The 19,414-nt window shown below is 38.9% G+C and overlaps 1 protein-coding gene across 1 annotated transcript in view; it reads right to left on the bottom strand.

Annotated features, from left to right (window-relative positions):
- PLD5 (phospholipase D family, member 5) overlaps positions 1-19,414 on the bottom strand; it is a 54,821-nt gene that overhangs the window by 22,948 nt on the left and 12,459 nt on the right. Inside the window, exon 2 of the mRNA XM_009073076.1 lies at positions 11,880-12,007. Coding sequence (XP_009071324.1) covers positions 11,880-11,990 — 111 coding nt within the window. The 5' untranslated portion in view covers positions 11,991-12,007. The remainder of the gene's footprint in view (positions 1-11,879; positions 12,008-19,414) is intronic.

Genomic DNA, 19,414 nt, shown 5'->3' with positions numbered 1-19,414 from the left:
CGAAGACACACTTAACAATTCTGTTTGCAAGTGCTGCCTGCCCAATATACCTCCCTCAAGCAAGGACTAATAGTTTGCCACTGAGCAGTTCTAGGGAAACATCAATGATTTCACTGTTTAGATGACTACTGTTTACTTAGAAAGGTTAAGAAAGGTGACTGCATGATGACTTCCAAATCAGGCCTTGATGGTTATGACGACAATATCAAAATCTGAAAAGGTTACCGATGACATTAATGCTGCACATTCATATGGAAAGAATGCTTTGTCAGAGTCTGTTTTGTTCTGCTTGATGACTTATGGGTATAGAAAGATGAGATTTTATACCAAACTGCAGAACCATTTTTCTTTTATAGAATGATTGAAATGATTGTCCTTCTTTGCCCTGACTCATGAAGATTTATGGCATGGTACTTCAGCCTGATTTACTGTGTGTCTTTTTCACAGGACAATACTAAATCCAGTTTTCCATGAAAGGATTCAGCTGTTAAAGCAGGAGGTGATTTGGCTCCATTTGGGAACTTTTTGGAGTTGAGAGTTCTGAATGAAGACATTTTTCTAGAAGGGAACTGTCATCTGTGCAATATCAGTGTGTCTGCACGGGGGGAACCACATATTGATATTACACTTTCATGATTATTTGCTTGTTTAGTTGAACAAGATCGATCTGATGGGGTGTGCTAATAACTAAGTCTCTCTGAGAGGAATCTGCCTTCATTCATTAACATCACTGACCAAGGTTAGTTGCCAGCAAGTTCTTGTGGAAGATGACAGAATAGACTGTGGTGCATTAGCTCTTCCTCAGAGATTCAGCTGGGTTTTAATGAACAAGTTCTCTTTCAGCATAACAAATCATATTTTTGGGAAAGTGGTGGACTTAGTAATTTTCTTACATCCATGTAAGTTTACTGATTATTTCAGGCTCTACCACCAGCTGTTGAGCCAGATGCAGGAAGCCCTCCCAAACAGTTTTGGCAAGTTTCAACAGGTTAACTTTTAAGCTACTTAGTCTTAGCCCTAGGCCATGGACTCATTCAAGTACGCCTCACCAGTGCTGTCTATTTGTCACACTGCCAGACTGTTTGCCTTGAGATAGCAGGTGTCTTCCAAGCTGTCTCTTGTTTTGCATGCACTTGTATGTATGATTTTCTATCCTGTGTGCAGTGGTGCACAGTGTGTGTTCTGCCACCAAATTCCTGCATGCCTTCAGTTGCAGCACTTCTAGAAACCATCCAAAACTCTTGAGTCTGATCATCCTAATCCACTGATACTATCTGTAACGTGAGGCCCCAGCCATAAACCAGAACCAGTCACACTCTCTTTGCAACATCTTCTATGACTTAATTAAGACATAGCAATGGCATGGCAAATATTAAAAAGCAAGCAAATGATCATGAGGTTAGTTTTCCTGGAGAAAGAACTTTCTTTATTCTGTTGGATTGTAGAGATACAACTACCTGAATATCCCCTGCTGCTTTGGAAAGAAGTGAATTGATCTGTTCAAACTGAATATTCCATCATTTTGCTCTGCTAGTTTATTCTTTATTGATTTACAATTTCTTATTGTTTACTCCAATGGCAGGAAAACCTGTCTTATGGAACTTCCACAGCAACTAAAGGAAAAGTCATGAGAGGAAAATAGAATCATGGAATGGTTCAGGTTGGAAGCAACCATAAAGATCATCTAGTCACAACCATCCTGCCGTAGGTAGGGATGCAATTCACTAGACCAGGTTGCTCAGGGCTCCTTCCAACCACCTCCAGGGGTGAGGCATCCACATATTCTCTGAGCAACCTGTTGCCTCACTACACTACCTTCACAGTAAATAAATTCTTCTTAATATCCAATCTAAACCTACTCTTGTTCTCAGCAGGGTATTCAGCAGGTATTTAGGTATCCAACTACCTGAAAATGCCGTGCTGATTTGGCAAGAAGTGAGTCTATTTGTTCAATCTGAATATTCCATCATTTTACTCTGCAGGTTTATTACTTTCTGATTCACAATTTGTTATTGGTTACTCCAACAGTAGGGAAACCTGTTATACAGAACTTTCACAGAATTGTAAGAAACAAAAAAGATGAGACTAGATCTGCAATTTCAGAAGTCAGAAACAGTGACTCCTACATACTCCTACAGTCAACAGAGGTCAAATAGAATCATGCAGCAAGCTGTTGCTGTATTTTGCCCTCTCTTACACTAAATGCAAACACATAATGCAGATGATGCATGGAGCACAACAGTGAGAGAAGTATGGTAAACAGGAATAGCTTCCTAGCGTCTCAGACCTGGGAGTCAGCTCTGCATCTAGAGAAACTAGCCAAGCTGAGGAGGCATAAGAAGACTTTTTGGCTCCAAGTGCAGGGTGAATATATAGTCCCAGGCTGGTTTTAGTTGCTAAATCACAAAACCAGAAGCCCACCGGAGTAAGGAGGAACAAAGGGCACTACCAGGCAGTAACAAAGCACATACAAGACACAAGTGGAGCAGCCACATGACCCATGCTCCTGCCCAGCTTTAGCCAGCCCTCTGTTTGCAGTGCACAGCAATGGCAAGCAGGAGACAAATAGTCCATTTGCCTCACTGAAATTTATTTAAAAAAAAATATCAGTCACTAAACTGGTCTAGACTTAGTCAGCAATAGAAACCCTAGCCAAAAGCTCTTCATGAAAAAAATAAATGCATTTTCAGCCTGTCCATTGAAGGATAAGCTGTAGTATCATCACAGCACAGTTCTGATAACACAACTAGCTTTCTATGCAGCAAGAAACAGAAAAAAGTAATACATTACTAAAAAGTAAGTAATTGCTAATACAGGTCTGTAATATCTCCTTACACAGGTTTTTTTCACATCTTGACTCTTTCACCTATGCTTGAAGATCTGGGTTGCACTTTCATGTTATCTTTATAATATTAGCTAGTTCAGGAAATAATCCCACAGAAATAAATCAGATGAGATTTTTTTTTTTAAGGATTGGATCACATGGATAACAGCATATCAAAGCTTTTTAGAAGCAGTTATTCATTGTTTTATATAAGAGAGATTTATTAACACAGAAATAAGAATTTAGATAGAATATACTAATATTATGTTGCCTGTACTTTCAGTCTAATATTTACCCATCTGAGTCAACCCATCTGATTGAACCTTGGTGGATGACAAAGTTGAAAGAGCCTTGCTTCATGTTAAAGGTCACTTGAGACTGTGCTCAGCTTACTAATAGCAGTATGATACTGAATACCACTGGGATGGTAAGAAAATTAAGCAAATTATTAGAAGATGACAAAGTGCACATTAGGGACATAACCATAGTTCACATTAGAACAACTTCATATCAAATGGAAACTCTCAATATAACTTTGGCTTGACTGAAAAGATGTAATTCCACTGTCAGACAAAGTATCTTATCTCAAAAGGACCAGATGCACCATTACATAACTTCAAGAGACTCATTTAGATAAAAGTTGAAAAAAATTACTGATTATAGTGTGCTTTTTGCTCTTTGCAGTTCTGTAAAGATAGGACGCAACTGTTATCAACAGAAACTGCAAATGTTGAAGATCCTGTCTCTGATCAGTTCTGAGAGGTGGCTCTATTATAGCAAGATTTTGGGGAAACTGAAAACAAATATGATCATCATGATGTAGTTTTAGACATACAGAAATCCAGTAATTATTATATTTTGGGTTTATGGGAGGACAATTTTGCTCACACAAATAAATAGAAAATACAACGTTCAAGAATAGAATTTGAAGAAATGATCATTCCCCTTTCCCTGAGAGACATACATAAAAAGAAACACAGGTTGTATTTGCTCCTGGCAGCATTCCATTGATTCTTGAATTTGGGCTAATTTTTTATTAGGATCTATATCCCCAGAAATGAACACCAAAAGAAGGGATAATCCTGGGATGAGTTTTGTCACTTGTAATTGTGGCCTTTGAGCTATGTCTCCTCCACATAAATCTCCTCAGTGTAATTGGGATGAGACCTTTGAGTAAAGAACCAAGTGGATTCCTTCCAATTGATTTTACCCCTACATGCAATCAAAGGGTTTCTCCTCCAATATTCCCACACTCATAAATTGCCCCAAACCTGCCCTTTTAGGTGCAGCTCTTAATAACCAAGATACCATCATCCACCAACTATTATTATCTCAGAGTAGGATGAAAAAGAGTTTGGGTTTTATCAGTCTTCTTGTCACAAAAGACAAGAGGAGGAGAAGGTGGTACAGATGAATTCAGACTGCTGCTTTTGTCTCCTTTTTCCTATGTTATAGGGAGGAGAGCCTGAACAACTAGATTGAAACCCCTATTATTTCTCAAACCAGTTCTGTCCTGATTGGTGATAACAAGCAAGACACACTGCAACATTTCAAGCAAGCCTTCCTATAGCTAAGTTCAAAAACCTAACTCATAGTAAAACAAATAAAATATTGACTTATCAGTTTTTACTTAAAATTGAGACATACAAAAAGTGTATCTTTTGACCAACTGAAGTTTTGGGTTGGTTTTTTCCCCCCCCAATGCCTAGGTTTCCCAATTTCAGAAAATTCAGAATCAAATATACTTTCACTGTAAGTATGCACTAGATTATTAATATTTATCATAAACACATAACTTTGTTTATCTGTTGTATCTACAGATGCTTAATAAATCTATTTGAATCACTTTCATAGCTCTCCATCTCAGCTAATTTGACTGTTGACTCAACTGAATTATTAACAGAATAAATGAATTAGGCAGCTAATTTCTTGTTCTTGAAGTGTAATTGATAATTCATAATTGCTACAACTTTCATGTACTATAGGAGTCAATCCTAAAGAGACAAGTATGTTTTACATACTAATAATCATAATGAACAAATACTCCACAGAGAGTTTCTCAGTCATGCACTGTCACATCTCTCCTTCTACAGTATTTTGGCCCTCTTGTGTATTTATTAAACATCTTACATGCATCAAGTAAAAACTCTTCAGATAACAAAGGTCTCTGTTTCCAACCTCATAAAAAGTGTTGGAACAGTTTATCTGATTTTCTAATTACCTGAAATTATGTAGATACCACCAGCAGTTTCTAACTTATAACAACAAGAGAGTAAGAAGAGGATGGAGAGAAAACTGCCTGAAAAGGAACTACTGTTGTTTAGTAGTCCTGTCAGATACCCAACTGTCACATGGGACAATGTAGAAAGTGCTCCAAGGCACTGCTGAGAGCCAGTGGGAACAAATCATTCATCCTTTGCAACAGAGATGATTAGATAAACTTCTACTAACTTCATTTCATGAAAGAAGGTAAAAAAAATATGCTCATAAGAGCAAGAATTTACATTTACAATTTACATTTACCAAGAATTAATATGTCTTTCTAATGGAATACATAGGTGAAGACACCAGGTATTATTTTTTCAGTCTTCCTCCTGACAGATTTTTAAGATAAAGAGAAATCAAATACCTTTCTGACACCTTACTTTACATTGGTGAAACAAATCACACAAAGAATCCAACAAAGACATGAAATTAATGGGTAAATGAGAACAAGTCCATGTGGTTATTTTTTTTTCCTTAAAAAAAGGTATGTTTCCCAGCCTGGTTGGGTTTTTTTGTCCTTAAAAAATCCCATCTTGCAGCCATTCAGCTTAAACTGATCTGATTTTAAGACAATCAGAAGAATGAACAATCCAGAAAATATATGGACTCGAGTGGCATCTTAAAAAAAAGAAATCCTCCGCTAGCAGTTTTTACACAGCTAAGAGAAAAAATCATGGGTCTGCTTAGGAACTTTTCCTCAGCATCAGCTGAGCCAAAATTTAAGCAGGAATTTTTGAGATAATGCTTTTCAGATGTCTCAGGCAAGGTAGAGTAAATGACTACTTGCAGTGGGTCTGGGTACTGCGGTTTGCTTAGGAATCAACAAGATGGGAGATTTTCCAACTACTTGATTATATTTCACACCTTCCATCCATACCTTCCATTCCTGCAGGGAGTTGGCTGCTGGCTCTAGATGCTGAGCAGAAAGTTGGGTAGGTCCCCACTGCATGGCTGCTCACTGTTATCTGTCTCAGGCATCACCAGTGTCCTTGATGCATCCCCTGGCTTCAGTCTTCCTCACAGATCTCTAATCTCCAGGATCTCTCCCAATTCAAGGACTTTTCCTCCAGCCAGGAACTTCACCTTCTTCTTTTCAGGTCCCCTTCTTTGTTTCAAGGTCACTTCTTTCTGGTAGCCCAAGACTCATTCCCCAATCTAAACAGCTTCTGTACATGAGCACAAGGCATGATCAGCCTCCTAACTCTCTGTCTCATATCCCTTCATTAACTGGAGGACTTCAGACATGCCACGTTCATTTAGTCCAGGTGTTTAGAGTCAGACTCTACAATTTCAGGGAGCAAGAGATAAGCTCCTATTTGAGACCTTAAATGTTCAAATTTGGGCACTAACCTCCACAAATACAGTCAGCTACCTGGTACCTGTTAGTATTCATGATTTAAGGGCCTTTTTTTGTTTGGATTTTTTTTGCTTGCTTGTTTGGTTTTTTTGTTTTGTTTTTCCTACAAGACTAGTGATAGCCTGATTTCAATTCCAGTGAAGACAACTGCCGCGATGGAGAGACGGGACGCAGCTTGATGCGAGCAACATGTCCGTTTATTGTTGTTTTTCACAGACCCTTATAGTCCCTTTGCTTAGCATATTCCCTGCTGATTGGCTTGTTCAAAACATTAGGTGTGTACCAACTGGTCAACCTAAGGCACAACAACTTGTTTACCCCAGCAACATCCCAACTGGGGGCTGGTGAGCCAGCACGCAGGCGCTTTCTGTTCAGGGGTCCACACCTCCCCCTCTCCCAAGGCCTTTGGGCAACAAGTTAACACATCCCTTGACTAGCCCAGACATGCTGGAGCCTTGCTGAAAGCAGCCAGACCACTCCCCACAGACAACTGGATTAATTTTACTTGTTTCCGTAATTTTCAGTAATGGAATTTTCCAAGCGCTGATTATTTGTTGCACATAAATGCATTTTTCTGAAGTGTTACAACTAATCCATTAGTGTTGTTTGCCCATTGGATTCAATTATTCATGTGTGAATAAAACTTTTCCAAAAATGTTGTTAGTATGAAGAGCTCCAAAAGTGTTTCTTGAGCTGATTAAAGGTTCATATGTATTACAAACCTTATGCTCCTTAAGAGAATTAAGGAGCTAAATGCATTTTCAAGCTTTGCTGGAACTATTGGAGATAGTTGTGGAACAAAAGAAATATATGACACGTTTTGTTAGCTCTTGCTCTGCATTAATATTATAGATTATAATAACTGTTATATAACCAATTTCTTTTATTAAGTATATTAATAAGCTACCCAGTAAAGAAACTAGAAACTGGAATACAGCACCATGGCCACCTTGATTGTTATTAGTTCAAGCCACAGGCAAAAATTAATCAGTATGCATACCCAATTTTAGATATGTTTGAGTGAATCATTTTTCAGCCAAACATTTTAACATAGACACACGTATTTTGCAGAATAAAAATAGACTTCAACATGCTGTTATCTTAAATATATATTTAAGTAGGTTGCACAGCTATGGCCCAAAGATGTTCCCTGGCTTCTTCAATGGTTACAAGCCTAACTTCTTAGTAGGTGAGAGTGTGGGTACTCTGGGAAAACACTTTATCAGCTGCATCCATTATCAAATGCATGTCAGTGAAATGGAAGACGGAAGATGCACAGTTGATCACATACATCTACGTGAAATAAAAAGTTCAAAATGTGATTTAAAATGTTATCTTAATAATTTTCCTCTTCTACTTCCCCCCATAAATCACATTTTGAAGGCAGATTGGCACCACACAGAATAAGAGACCATCTCTGCAGATATCCTTCATCAAGCAGGTAAATGTGTAAGACACATTATTTATATGATTTTGGCACCAGTGTATCAGTTTATAAAAAATTACCAGCAAGAATCTAGGTTATTTCACTAATAAAATCTTACACAGCTTACTCTCTTTAAGAAAGTGGTACATGTCCTAAGAAAGTGTCAAAAACTCTGGTTGTTCATAACCCTCAGTTTTCAGTGGGTTATGTAGTTGGGCAATATTTGGATATATTGAAAACTACAAAAAAAGATGCATCCCTGACACAAAATCTAGACTTACTTGAAGAAAAGATGAAAATATTTCACTATGAATGAGAACACATACAATTTTTGTAAAACCTTGTTTACAGGGAGTCTACAACAATACTTTACATTTGCCTGTGGGGTTTGATTTCAGACTGAAGCAGATAGCTGGCACAGATGATTTCAGCTAGAATCATTAGAGTTTTAACAAACTTGCAATCTAACTGAAACACAGTTTTACTTGAAAAGCAATGATGTGCTCTCAGCTTTGGCCACAATTGCAAAGCTGAGACTCTGGCTAAGCATTAAAACTTTGACAGCAGATGCACAAGGATATATGCAACTTTAAAGGTAATATATCCTGAAGTAATATATGCAGCATATGAAAGTCTCTCCTTGATGCAGAAAATCTGCTTTTAAAGAAAATATACCTATTGCTTCTCATCCGTGCCAGAAAGTCAAGAAAATGGCAACAAAGCTTCATATGAGATTGATTTATACTGTCCAGTTTATAAACACAGAGAAGAATTCTCCACAAATATTGCAAAAACAAAGCATGTAAGTCCTAATGCTGTTTTCCAAGAAGCTGTTAAAAGTAACATTACTGTTTCAGCTTTAGATTCAGGCTCCTAAGAGACAAATGATGCTAACAGACTTAGGTATTTTTTTAGCCCCATGCAAAGGGACAAAATAGCAATTAACCCCACATCTACCACAGTAACTTTGCATAAATATTCTCTAGCATGCTCATATGTCAAATGCTCTGTACTGCCACAGCACACAAGGCTTTCTACACCTTTAGGCTCTTAGCAAGCAAGAGGTAGGTCAGCTCTGGGACCATAGCCCAGAGTGAGACACGATAGAGACCTGCTGCATCTCCAGTGCAGCTGCCACACCAGCAAAGCAGGTAAGTGCTCCTGTGTGAACTATGCAGTGTACTGGCCTGAATGTATGCCAGGCTTCAGTAGAGAGGAAGCAATACACATACATGTAGGAAATACAGGGGAAGGCATGTGAAAAGATATGACAACCATGTACAGTTAAAATCTGAAGCTTTTAATGACATTTTATATATTACTAGGTGTGAAAATGGAGGCACTCACATAATTTACACCGGAACTGTGCTGCTAAATAATGAGACATTGTTAGCTCCAAGGTGACTGACTCACATTGGATGTTTTGTTGAGTGAGAAGATAACTGCTGTGCTTGACAGGCCAAAGTACCATATGTTTCTAGAATAGCAGAGACCTACTTTATTCTGTGATTTGCTGTCAAGATCTAGTAATACGTGCCCAAGTGGCTTACTGATTCAATAACCACCAGTTCTGACACTCTACAAGTCAGATGAACTTTTAAAGAGACTCATCAACAGCCTGGGCTGCCTTTTCACAGTCCTTTCCCTGCAGGTAAACCAGGACATAATGGGAAACATCTGCAGTGATTCCCCTACCTCTTGCTGCAAAACTGAGAATTCCTATCTCATTACTGCAGGCAGTGCAAGTGCAAGGGCATGGTCTGGACAGGTGCTATCTGCTCTGCTATTTTACCTGTTAAACTCAGGCCTTACTCATTTAGGCTGCTTTGAAAGGAGAAAAGAGGGACCTGATCCCTCATTTGCAGCTGCACTGGGACTCTGGTAATGAGAACCCCTGGGAGATGTGTTTCTCCAGTGAAGGCTCAGTTCACTGTGGGTTTTAAGATTAGGTCCCACACATGTGCTAAGCATTTTGCTTGAGGAAAGCACTCAGAATAAAATTACAAAGTTCTATGCTTATTTTGCCTCTTATGTGAAAAGTTCAAGACAGATTATTATTATTATGGGAAAACATATGAGATCTCTTTGACAGTTGCCCAGATTTAATAACCTATAACTCTGGGGTAAGGGAATTGGAGACTCATATCTAATGTGAACGAAGCCAAGCATCTAATTTCCTTAGGCTCTTCTGAAACCCCACCATCCATTTCTCAACTAATTGAAAGCAGATTCTTTTTAACTGAAATTCAGAGAGATTTCTTTTAGCTCTGTACAAATATTGTTCTGAAATTCATCTTATAACTACATATAAAAATATACTGCTATATGACAATAAGAAAAAAACCCTCCAAATGTATGCAGAAAAGAGTGATAAAATCAATGGTGAGGAATCACATTTAAAGACTGGCCCAAAAATAACTGGTATCAAAGTTTAAGGCAGGTATGTTACAAGACTTAAGATTTATTTCAGCATGAGAGGACCAAACCTATATGGAATTGTAGCATCTGTGGTGAAGATCATAAACACAATCATTAAATATAATAATATGATAATCTGTGTGAAAGATGTGCTTCTTTTCTCCACATTTATTATTTTTACCAGTACTCAAAACTCCAAATAGAAGAGGCTTCAAAGCTAAACTATTTATAAGCTAAATAAATCCTGTGAAGAGCTATTTTGTTATGACATAAGAACAGCTTAGCTCGTGAGGCACAGACAATGTACAAACATTTTCTAAACTGTCTAAAAGCTGAAACTGTATGTTCCTAAATTGACTAAAAATACAACATCCTCTTGGCAAAGACTTTCCCTGCTTTGATAACAACATTGTCTTTCCTACCAGTATTCCAGATTCCTTTGTAAACATTCAAAAGGTTACCTTTTAAATAAATTAGTATCATAGGAACAGAAAAAATGCATTTATTCACTCTTCTTTTGCTAAAATGGCTGATTAGTGTTTATTCAGACTTCCAGCCTCTTAGCTCAAAACAAATCTCGAAAACATCAACCCAATTAACAGACACCACCTTCTTTACAAAACCATTAGAACCTATGTTCAAAATTCTTCCTGTGTTTCTGAGATTCTGCTCATATTTAGAAAGTAAGCTTTTTTACTGCTACTGATAACTACCTAGGGCTGCTTCTTTCCCCACACTGTTGTGCATTTCAGTTACAAGATCTAAAAGCACAGGTTTCACTCCGTAGGTGTGACTGACAGCAGCCTCACACAGTCAGTGGTGTACAGCAAAAACTGACATGACAGCCATTAACAATGCTGAGACTGTTGCAGAAAGAGGGATACCTACAAAAAGGCAAATAAGCTGCATTACTGATGAATTACTTCTTGAAAATGGTGGCAGACTTAGAGAGTTCTCAGCACTGGTCGCTGGCAGAGGCCTTAGTGTACTTCCTTCAACTCTAATGCTTAAGAGGAATAAAAATATGGAATTCTCTCTAACACGTACAGCCTCCAAAAACATGATGCTATTTGACTTTCTGTACCAATAAATCTCCCCTTCCCCAAAGCTAGTGGGTATTCCAAGATAATACCCACTATCCATTTGAAAGTCTTTGAAATTTTCGTTTTGCTTTTTCAAATGGCAGATCAGAGGGACCAGGTCATGCACATGGTATTACCACAGAGTTTCCATTATGGTTTGTTTACCAACTTTGCTCACTTTTTTTTAAAAAATAAGTAAACTGGAACTTACAATCTTCAAACAACAAAATCATCGCAGAAATCAAAAAAAGCAATCACATTTTTGAAACTTAACCTGAAGCATAACCATGGAAGATAGCTGTTACAATGAAGATAAGCAAAATTTATAGTAATATACTTTTGTCAAGTCAGAAGAGTCATCAAAACTGTGGCAGTACAGTTTTTGATGCTGGCACTTTGCCAGGAATCTATCAAAAAACAGAGCTAGCCAAGTGGCCTCAAAATGTTACTTTTTTTCCCCTCATTACACCCTCAAAGGGCATAGGGTTATTTTTTCAATTAAATTACCTGTCCCAGTGATCTCCAATCTAGGCTGGCACTTCCGATGTATACGTGCTGTTTGTCCACAATCCAGAAAGATGACTGAAGCCGACCCTCGTTATAGGCTGACATGTTCATATACAACACTTCTGCACCTAGAGATTTAAGGATGAAATAATAAATAGCATTACTTAAGATAATTTACATTATTAAAAAAAGGGGAATAACTTTACATTTCATGGCCTCAGTTTCCAAAACTATTGACCTATGTAAATAAACATATCATTAAGGTTTAAAATCAAGGATAAACAGTGTTACTGTCCCACTATTTAAGACTGCAATTAACATATATTCCAGTTATACAGAAAAAACATTTAATTAACACATGTTCCAGGTATAGGGAACATGCCCATGTGTTATAATGTTTGCTTAATTTTCTTCCATTTTAGAATCAGATAATCAATTTTTATTTTTCCAGAACTCGTATTCCTAAAAATAGTTTACTTTAAATGTCTATTCTGTACTGTAAACCAGCTACATATTGCAATAATGACCTTTAAAATAGGCATGCAATTAAACCCCCTTCCTAAAAAGCACACTCTGCTCCTTTACCCTGTGCAGTGGTTTGAGCAGGTATCTACAGTTGTTGCTGCATGGAACAGACCCTGACAAGAGGAACATACGTAGAGACTTAAGGAGGGAGGAAGTAAGCAAAGGCCTGAAACATCCTTGAACTGCTCTTAATCTTGCTAATCTGTGACATTTCACCTACCACTCTGAACTGCACAGTTTTAATAAGGATTATAGGCCACTGAAATCAAAGGAGCTACTTGTTGGTAAAGGCATGTTGGCTCCATCACAACACTAGGAAAGTCTGAATGAGCCCCATCACTATGACTGCAGAACTAAATCCAGAATATACTTAATAGTAGGCAAGCTTAGGGGACTTCTCACACCATTATCGTTCTTTCAGTGCTCAAGTGTTTGGAAAATCAGGTGATTAATCTGAATTAATCATTGCTAAAGGTAATTTACAGTAACCCACTCATCACATTTCAGTTATTGCTAACTGGGGAAGAGAAGTGACAGTAAACAGTAGCCTGGGGGGGCAGTAATGATACCAGTCATTGCCCATTAAACATTCATGGGATCTTCAGTACCACGAATTCCAGTAATGCTCAAATATGAGTCACAACTTCAAAAGAATTCCAGGATACATAGAGAAATAAAATTAATTTCTTTTCATTGAACTTCCTATTTCTGACCTCCTAAGAAACACTGGACTTGCAATTTTAGGCAACAGTAATCAGTGCTAAATATTTATTGTCTATTTTGAAAACTGTAATTCTCCCTTGAACAAATTAGTCTAGAAGTTCAGACATCAGGAAAAGAAGAAAAATCAGGTAAGGTACCACTTCTCATGATGCATCAAACGTGCAACATAGGATTTTGAGCATATTGAAGAGTTTGGTTCATTGGTCAATTACATTTGGTGCAACCCAGCTACCTTTCCAGTATTTTCTAGGCTTCACCCATCCACATTCATCCATGCCTGGAAACAAGGTTTTTTCCAATGTTCCTTTAAATATGTTGCTGCTGTTTTCAATCCATGCATTAATGAGCAAAACTGTGCTAATTATTAAGATAATGTGTGTGAAATGGAAATGAAATCAGAAAACACTAAGCAGTGGTTAAATGATTTAAATTGTTTTCTGGTGAATAAACAAAACAAAAGCAACTGCTATTACCTAAGGATAACAATTCTGTTATTACCTAAGGATAACAATTCTGTAACAATACCTAAGGATAACAATTACTAATTTACAATTAGTAAACTTCTAGCTACTTATCTGAAAACTGTGTTTAAAATCAAGTTTAACATAGCAGTTTGTCTTGATGATGTTTTCTTTCCATACATCCAATTTGCAGCATTAAATAGCAACATGAATTTAACACCCACAACACACCTACATCAAATAGGTTATAAATGAAATGTTAAGATTTTTGCATAGGAAAGGTACAACAGTGGGAAGCAAAAATGAGCTTCCTTCTCATAACTGAGAGCCTAAAATAAACACAGTTAAAAAACATCTTTGAAATATCCAACGACAAATAAAAATGCTAACTGCCAATGTTATAACAGGAGACTATTTAACCAGTAATACTAACATTTAAAATAGCAGACATCATTAGTAATCTGACACAATTCAAAAGTTGTAAAACACCACAATTTGTTGGCGTGGGTTGTTCAGACATGGGAATAAACAGTGAGATGGGACTATCACTCTAAAATATAATCTAGGCTTCAGTTAACAAACTAGTGAATATAGCAGTACAGGAGATACTGCTATCACATATACCACTAAAATCAATGCCTGGAAGGAAAATTCTTTTCCTCCTGGAAACAGCCAAATGGTAAGGTTGAGGAAACAGTACCTCCAAGTCAATTTAAAAAGAAGTCATGTGTTGCAAACAGCAGCTGTTGTGAGCCTATTAATGAGCCCTTACCTTTTGATGAAAGGAAACATGTATCAGTATTGATAATTGCCTCTGTTCCAGAAGCCCTTGAGATGGTTTGTTAAAATCAGCATATCAAACTTTCAACACAATCCACATTCTTAGTGTGGTCCAGCTCCCATGAGGAAATTAAATTGGACTGATCAATATGCGAAGCCATAACAGGACTCTCTATCATGCTGCAGTCTCAATTACACAAAGCTGTGGGTCTACTGAGTTCAACCAGAAGGCACAATTCTTAGGCTTGATTGCTAATAAACATGCCAAATAAATCTAACTATTTTGTTTCACCTGAGATTAACATGCAGGGTGAGAATTTAGAAAAAAACAGCGCTGTCACTTAAGTGGATTTGCCTGTCTCATAAAAATGTGCATTCTAAAGGTGGGGACAGATTACCCATTTTCTGCAGAAAAAAAAGACAAACCACTGTAGGGATCAAAGCATGTTTTAAGTAACATTTATCTGAGTACTTTTTCTTCTCGGTGGGGAGGTTTTGCACACTGTATAAGGGAAGTGACTGATGCACTGAGGGGACCCTACCATTGAGAGCCTGGACCTTCTCCATGTGATGTAAACACAGCCCCTGGGAAGTGCCAGGCTGCCACTTAGCCTCTTGCTTTGCCTACTAATGGAGGAAGAAAACAGGAGACATCAGCAGTATTGCAAAAAAGACTGACTTTTCATCCATTTCCACAAAAAATCCAGTTCATGAAGTAATCCCAAAGAAGAAGGATGGCACAAGCAAATGCCATTTACCATTTCTAGCCTTGCAACATCCTGTTTAGTCTAGCTGCCTGCTCTCAGATACTTCATTAACAAAGTCACGAAAGCTAAAGGGCAAACTTGACTTCAAGAACAGGAACTTGAAGAGAACTGGGGTTGTTCAAGCCTGGAGAAGAGAAGGCTTCTCTCTCAAGAAGATGAAGAGACTTTTTCCAACAGCATGTACGGATAGGACAAGGGGGGAATGGCTTCAAACTGAAAGAGAATAGGTTTACATTGGATATTAGGAGGAAGTTCTTTACTGTGAGAGTGGTGAGACACTGAAACAGGTTGCCCAGAGAGGTTGTGGATGTCCCATTCCTGGCAGTGTTCAAGGCCAGGTTGGATGGGGGGCTGAGCAATGTGATCTCTTGGAAGGTATCTCTGCCCCATGGCAGCGGGGTTGGAACTAGATGATCTTTAAGGTCCCTTCCTACCTAAGCCATTCTATGATTTCTATGAACCTAAGGCTAGGGCCTTTTTTACATATATGAGCCAGAGCACTAAGCTCTTAGCAGGAGCCTTTAATCAAGAGTTCATCACATATACCCTGTCATGAAAAACTCTATGTCATCAAGAATCGTATTCTTGGAGCACCTGTGTTGTGGCATATACTAGCTATGGATTTTACTGCTGCTCAAATAATGTCACCAGGCAGCTACAGAAACTGAGAGACTCTTCATGGGAGACTGCAGGAGGCCAGAACTCACAGAGCTGCCATTTGGCCTCCACATCCAAGTTTGTGCAAAAGTCTGGAGAAAGTGTACCAGGAGGCTTTAGATCCAACACCTGTGAGCAGCCTAGGATATTGTTCTTGTACAGAGGCAACATCATTGTGCCAAATCACCTCTTTGATGGATAAAATAGATCATTTTTGTAAAGAAGACACAGAAAGAGCAACTGTTTAGGCTGCTATTATCACAGCTGCCTTGGAAGCAAACATGCAAATTCTGCCTGCCACAGTTTTCAACCGCGCCAGTTACAGGCTAAACTCACTCTGGAGTTAGCAAACATAACGCCCAAGAAACAGAAGCTGCATTTGCTTGTACCATGGTTAAAATTGGTCTTCTGTCTTCACAACTTTCTTCCTTTCACTATAGTGTTTTTAAAACCAGAGAGAAAGAAAAATGAGAAAGGGGGAGAACTTAAGGAGTGAAAGGAGAGCCAGTTATCTGGGAAGTTAGAGCAACAGTGATGGGCAATACACAACAGGCAGAGCAAGGATGAGAAAAGCGCCAAGAGCCCTGACCTCATTGGCCCTGATGGTAGGAAACAATGCTGCAGCAGAAAAGAGGGTGGAGAGAAATGCAGTTAGATGATGTGTTGGCACGTTTGGGACTGCATTGTGCAGAGCCCTAGGAGAAAAGGTCATGGAGCCAGACAGGGCTCTGCTACCTCCTGCTAGGAACAGAAAAATTGTAATGGAGAAGATGAACAGGGGCTTTTGAATGTCTCTCCTTCCCCATTTTGGGGAAACAGAGCTTGTCAAGTACAGGCTGCAGTGGCACAGCAGGTGATGGAAGGGGAACACATTGAGGCAGGGGAGTTAGGACAGGGACAGGGAAGTAGGAAGGCTGTAGAGGGATCATGAAGGAGAAGGAACAGTAGGGTATGAGGAAGCACTGATATATGAAATGAATTTGGCCAGTGAAAGCAACACTACTTATAACTCTCATATATTTCCAGTTTGAACCTGACAAATGCTCCTTCACATCCATTCCACTGTGCATCTTCAAGACACTGTTGCCCATGTCATCGCAAAGCTGGCCGCAGTAGGAACAGCTGCCCTCCCCTACTTACCCCATTCTTGCTATCCCTTTACCCTCCTCATCACCATGTCTGCACATTTTGCTCACAGCACAGTTTTTTTCCCCCCCCTCTCCTAATTGTGTACCCAAGCAAATACTCTTAATAATGAGATCTTTAAAAACATCTGAGAATGTGAGCTCTGTCCTCTTTGTTTCACCCCACTGCTGACAGTCACTTGGCACACAATTTTTTTCTGTACTTTTGGAGGGCAGCCTCAAGTCAGAGTCAAAGGCAGACTTAACTAGTCCATACCATGAACCCTAGAGCTCCCCAGCTCATGCCCACTTGAGTACAGCTGGTGCTTGAGCAGCCTGCATGACATCTTGCACAGCCTCTTGCGGAACTACTTCATGGGTAGAAAGCAGCACACACAGCACATGCCATTGTGCCATAGACCTGCTGTATTCTTTCAGCTAAACTGAGTTTTCAGATCAATATAGATGTAGTTAATCACCATATGCTTAGTCATCAAGATCAACAAAAGATCCATATTACACTTAGGTTTCAAACTTATTTTTTAAAATACAACTTGCTCACTAGGATATGGATGTGTCCACATATAGATACATAAAGAGAATGTCTCCTTCCCTACATTTTGCAATATATGCTTTCATTTTATTAATTTGCTTTTTCTAAGAAGCCTTAGTACAAAGTATATCTATCCACGAATAAAAAGACCTTTTATTCAACTGTGACAAAAATCCAGATTTTTTCAATACAAGTGGTCACAAGTGGTGGAGTAGGTGTCTCATTTTGGGCAGACACAAGTGACCTAGGCAGAGGATCATCTCCCCATGAATTTTCATGCTTTTTTCTCAACTGATTGCAAAAAGTATGGAGTTGTTCCAGAAGCCCCATTAGTGTGACCTGTCAGCAGTCAGAGAAGGACAAGTACAAAAGCAGAGGAATGCACAACTTGACAACAAAGTTATTTTTACTAAGTCTCTGAATGATTAAAACACAAACTAGACTATTTACTGTTTCTATGCTCTTTATGGCTTTGAAAAGCAATTTAAAAGTCTGCCTGTCTCCAGAAAGATGAATGATTTAGACTTATTTTAAAGAGACAACATTCAAGGACTTTTAGGGAAATTTCTGATGGTAATACCTTAACTTTGAATCAGCTATTTTGTTTATATTGCCCTCTGCTTCTCAGACACAACATCACCCCCCTAAGTCTTTTTTAAAAACTACCAGGATTGAATCCTGCCACTCTGGGATTATGTGCTATTCATCACTCTAAGGCCACAATAATTTAAAAAATAAACAGCATAGAATAAAATCTATGCTGCCTTTTCTTAAGCAGCTCCATATGCAACTCTCACACATGCAAAAAATTAAATCATAGTTACTCAAAGAAATGACATTATAGCACAAGCCCAAGCAATCCCCAGAAAGTTTTGCAATACAATTTACATTCACAGAACCTTGCCCTGCCTTAAGCTGTTACACTCAAACTACCTGTGTGACAAACACTCACTCCCCATGTACAGCCAGTCATAAGATTTGTGGACATGCAGTTTCTCAAAACAGTACTGGCCCCCAAAGTTAATGCTGCCTGTAGGAAAATTGGCCTGTTTCTGATGTGACATTTTTTGTGAAAATTTACTGTAATGCTCACTGTCTTATTTCACAGCATTTAATGTCTGACACAAAAGTAAATTTGAGGAAATCAATGCCCAGGAGAGAAATCTCTGACTGAAATTTTATGAGCCCCTCTGGCCTGTCTCTGGAAAGATGCAAGTGCCTGCAACACCCACTGGAAGTAGAATGGATGGGCTCACATGCTTGGGGGGCTGTGGAGTGGGTGGTTCAGGGACAACATGCAATCAGTTTGTGCCTCTTGTGTGCTGCCACTGCTCATCTCCACTGGCACGCTCCCCAGCCAGCTCACGTGTCCATGTCTGGCTGCAGCTTGGAAGAGAAGCTGCTACAAGAGAGCTCCCCTGAGCAGGCAGACTGCAGTCAAGGATCTCCCCGTGGAGTTGAGGGTGTGAGAAGAGAAAGGTCTCCATCACTGCCGACTGACTTCCCAGCCCCCATCTCCAGGCACAGCCCCAGCTTCTTGCCTGGCTCCCTTCCCTCCTCAGCAGACTGTAACACACTGTTGGGCTCTGCTCTGCCACAATCAGGGGGAATAAATATCCTTCACACTCACCGTTGGTTTTTTGCTTTGTTTTTCACTCATTCAGTGGATTAAAATAATTTCTGTGAAGCAGCACAGACCCAGAAACAGCTCTATCCACACAGCTGTGGAAGCCAAGAGCTGAGTAGGGGGACAGAAGAGAGCAGGAAAAAATAGTGAGAAATAAGCACTACAAACCCCAGCTTTCTGACTGAAATCACAGTATTAAAGAATTACAACTGGCATGGTTAAAAAAGAAAAAAACCCCAAACCATACCAAAAACCAACACCAACCACCCTCTCTCCTCCCCCCATAATAGTAGTATGAACAGATCTCAAACAGCCCTT

Source organism: Acanthisitta chloris, unplaced genomic scaffold, assembly GCF_000695815.1.
Source record: "Acanthisitta chloris isolate BGI_N310 unplaced genomic scaffold, ASM69581v1 scaffold10594, whole genome shotgun sequence".
In the NCBI taxonomy this organism is placed as follows: domain Eukaryota; kingdom Metazoa; phylum Chordata; class Aves; order Passeriformes; family Acanthisittidae; genus Acanthisitta; species Acanthisitta chloris.
Note: the sequence above shows the minus strand (reverse complement) of the source record. Positions and strands in the feature narration are given on the sequence as shown.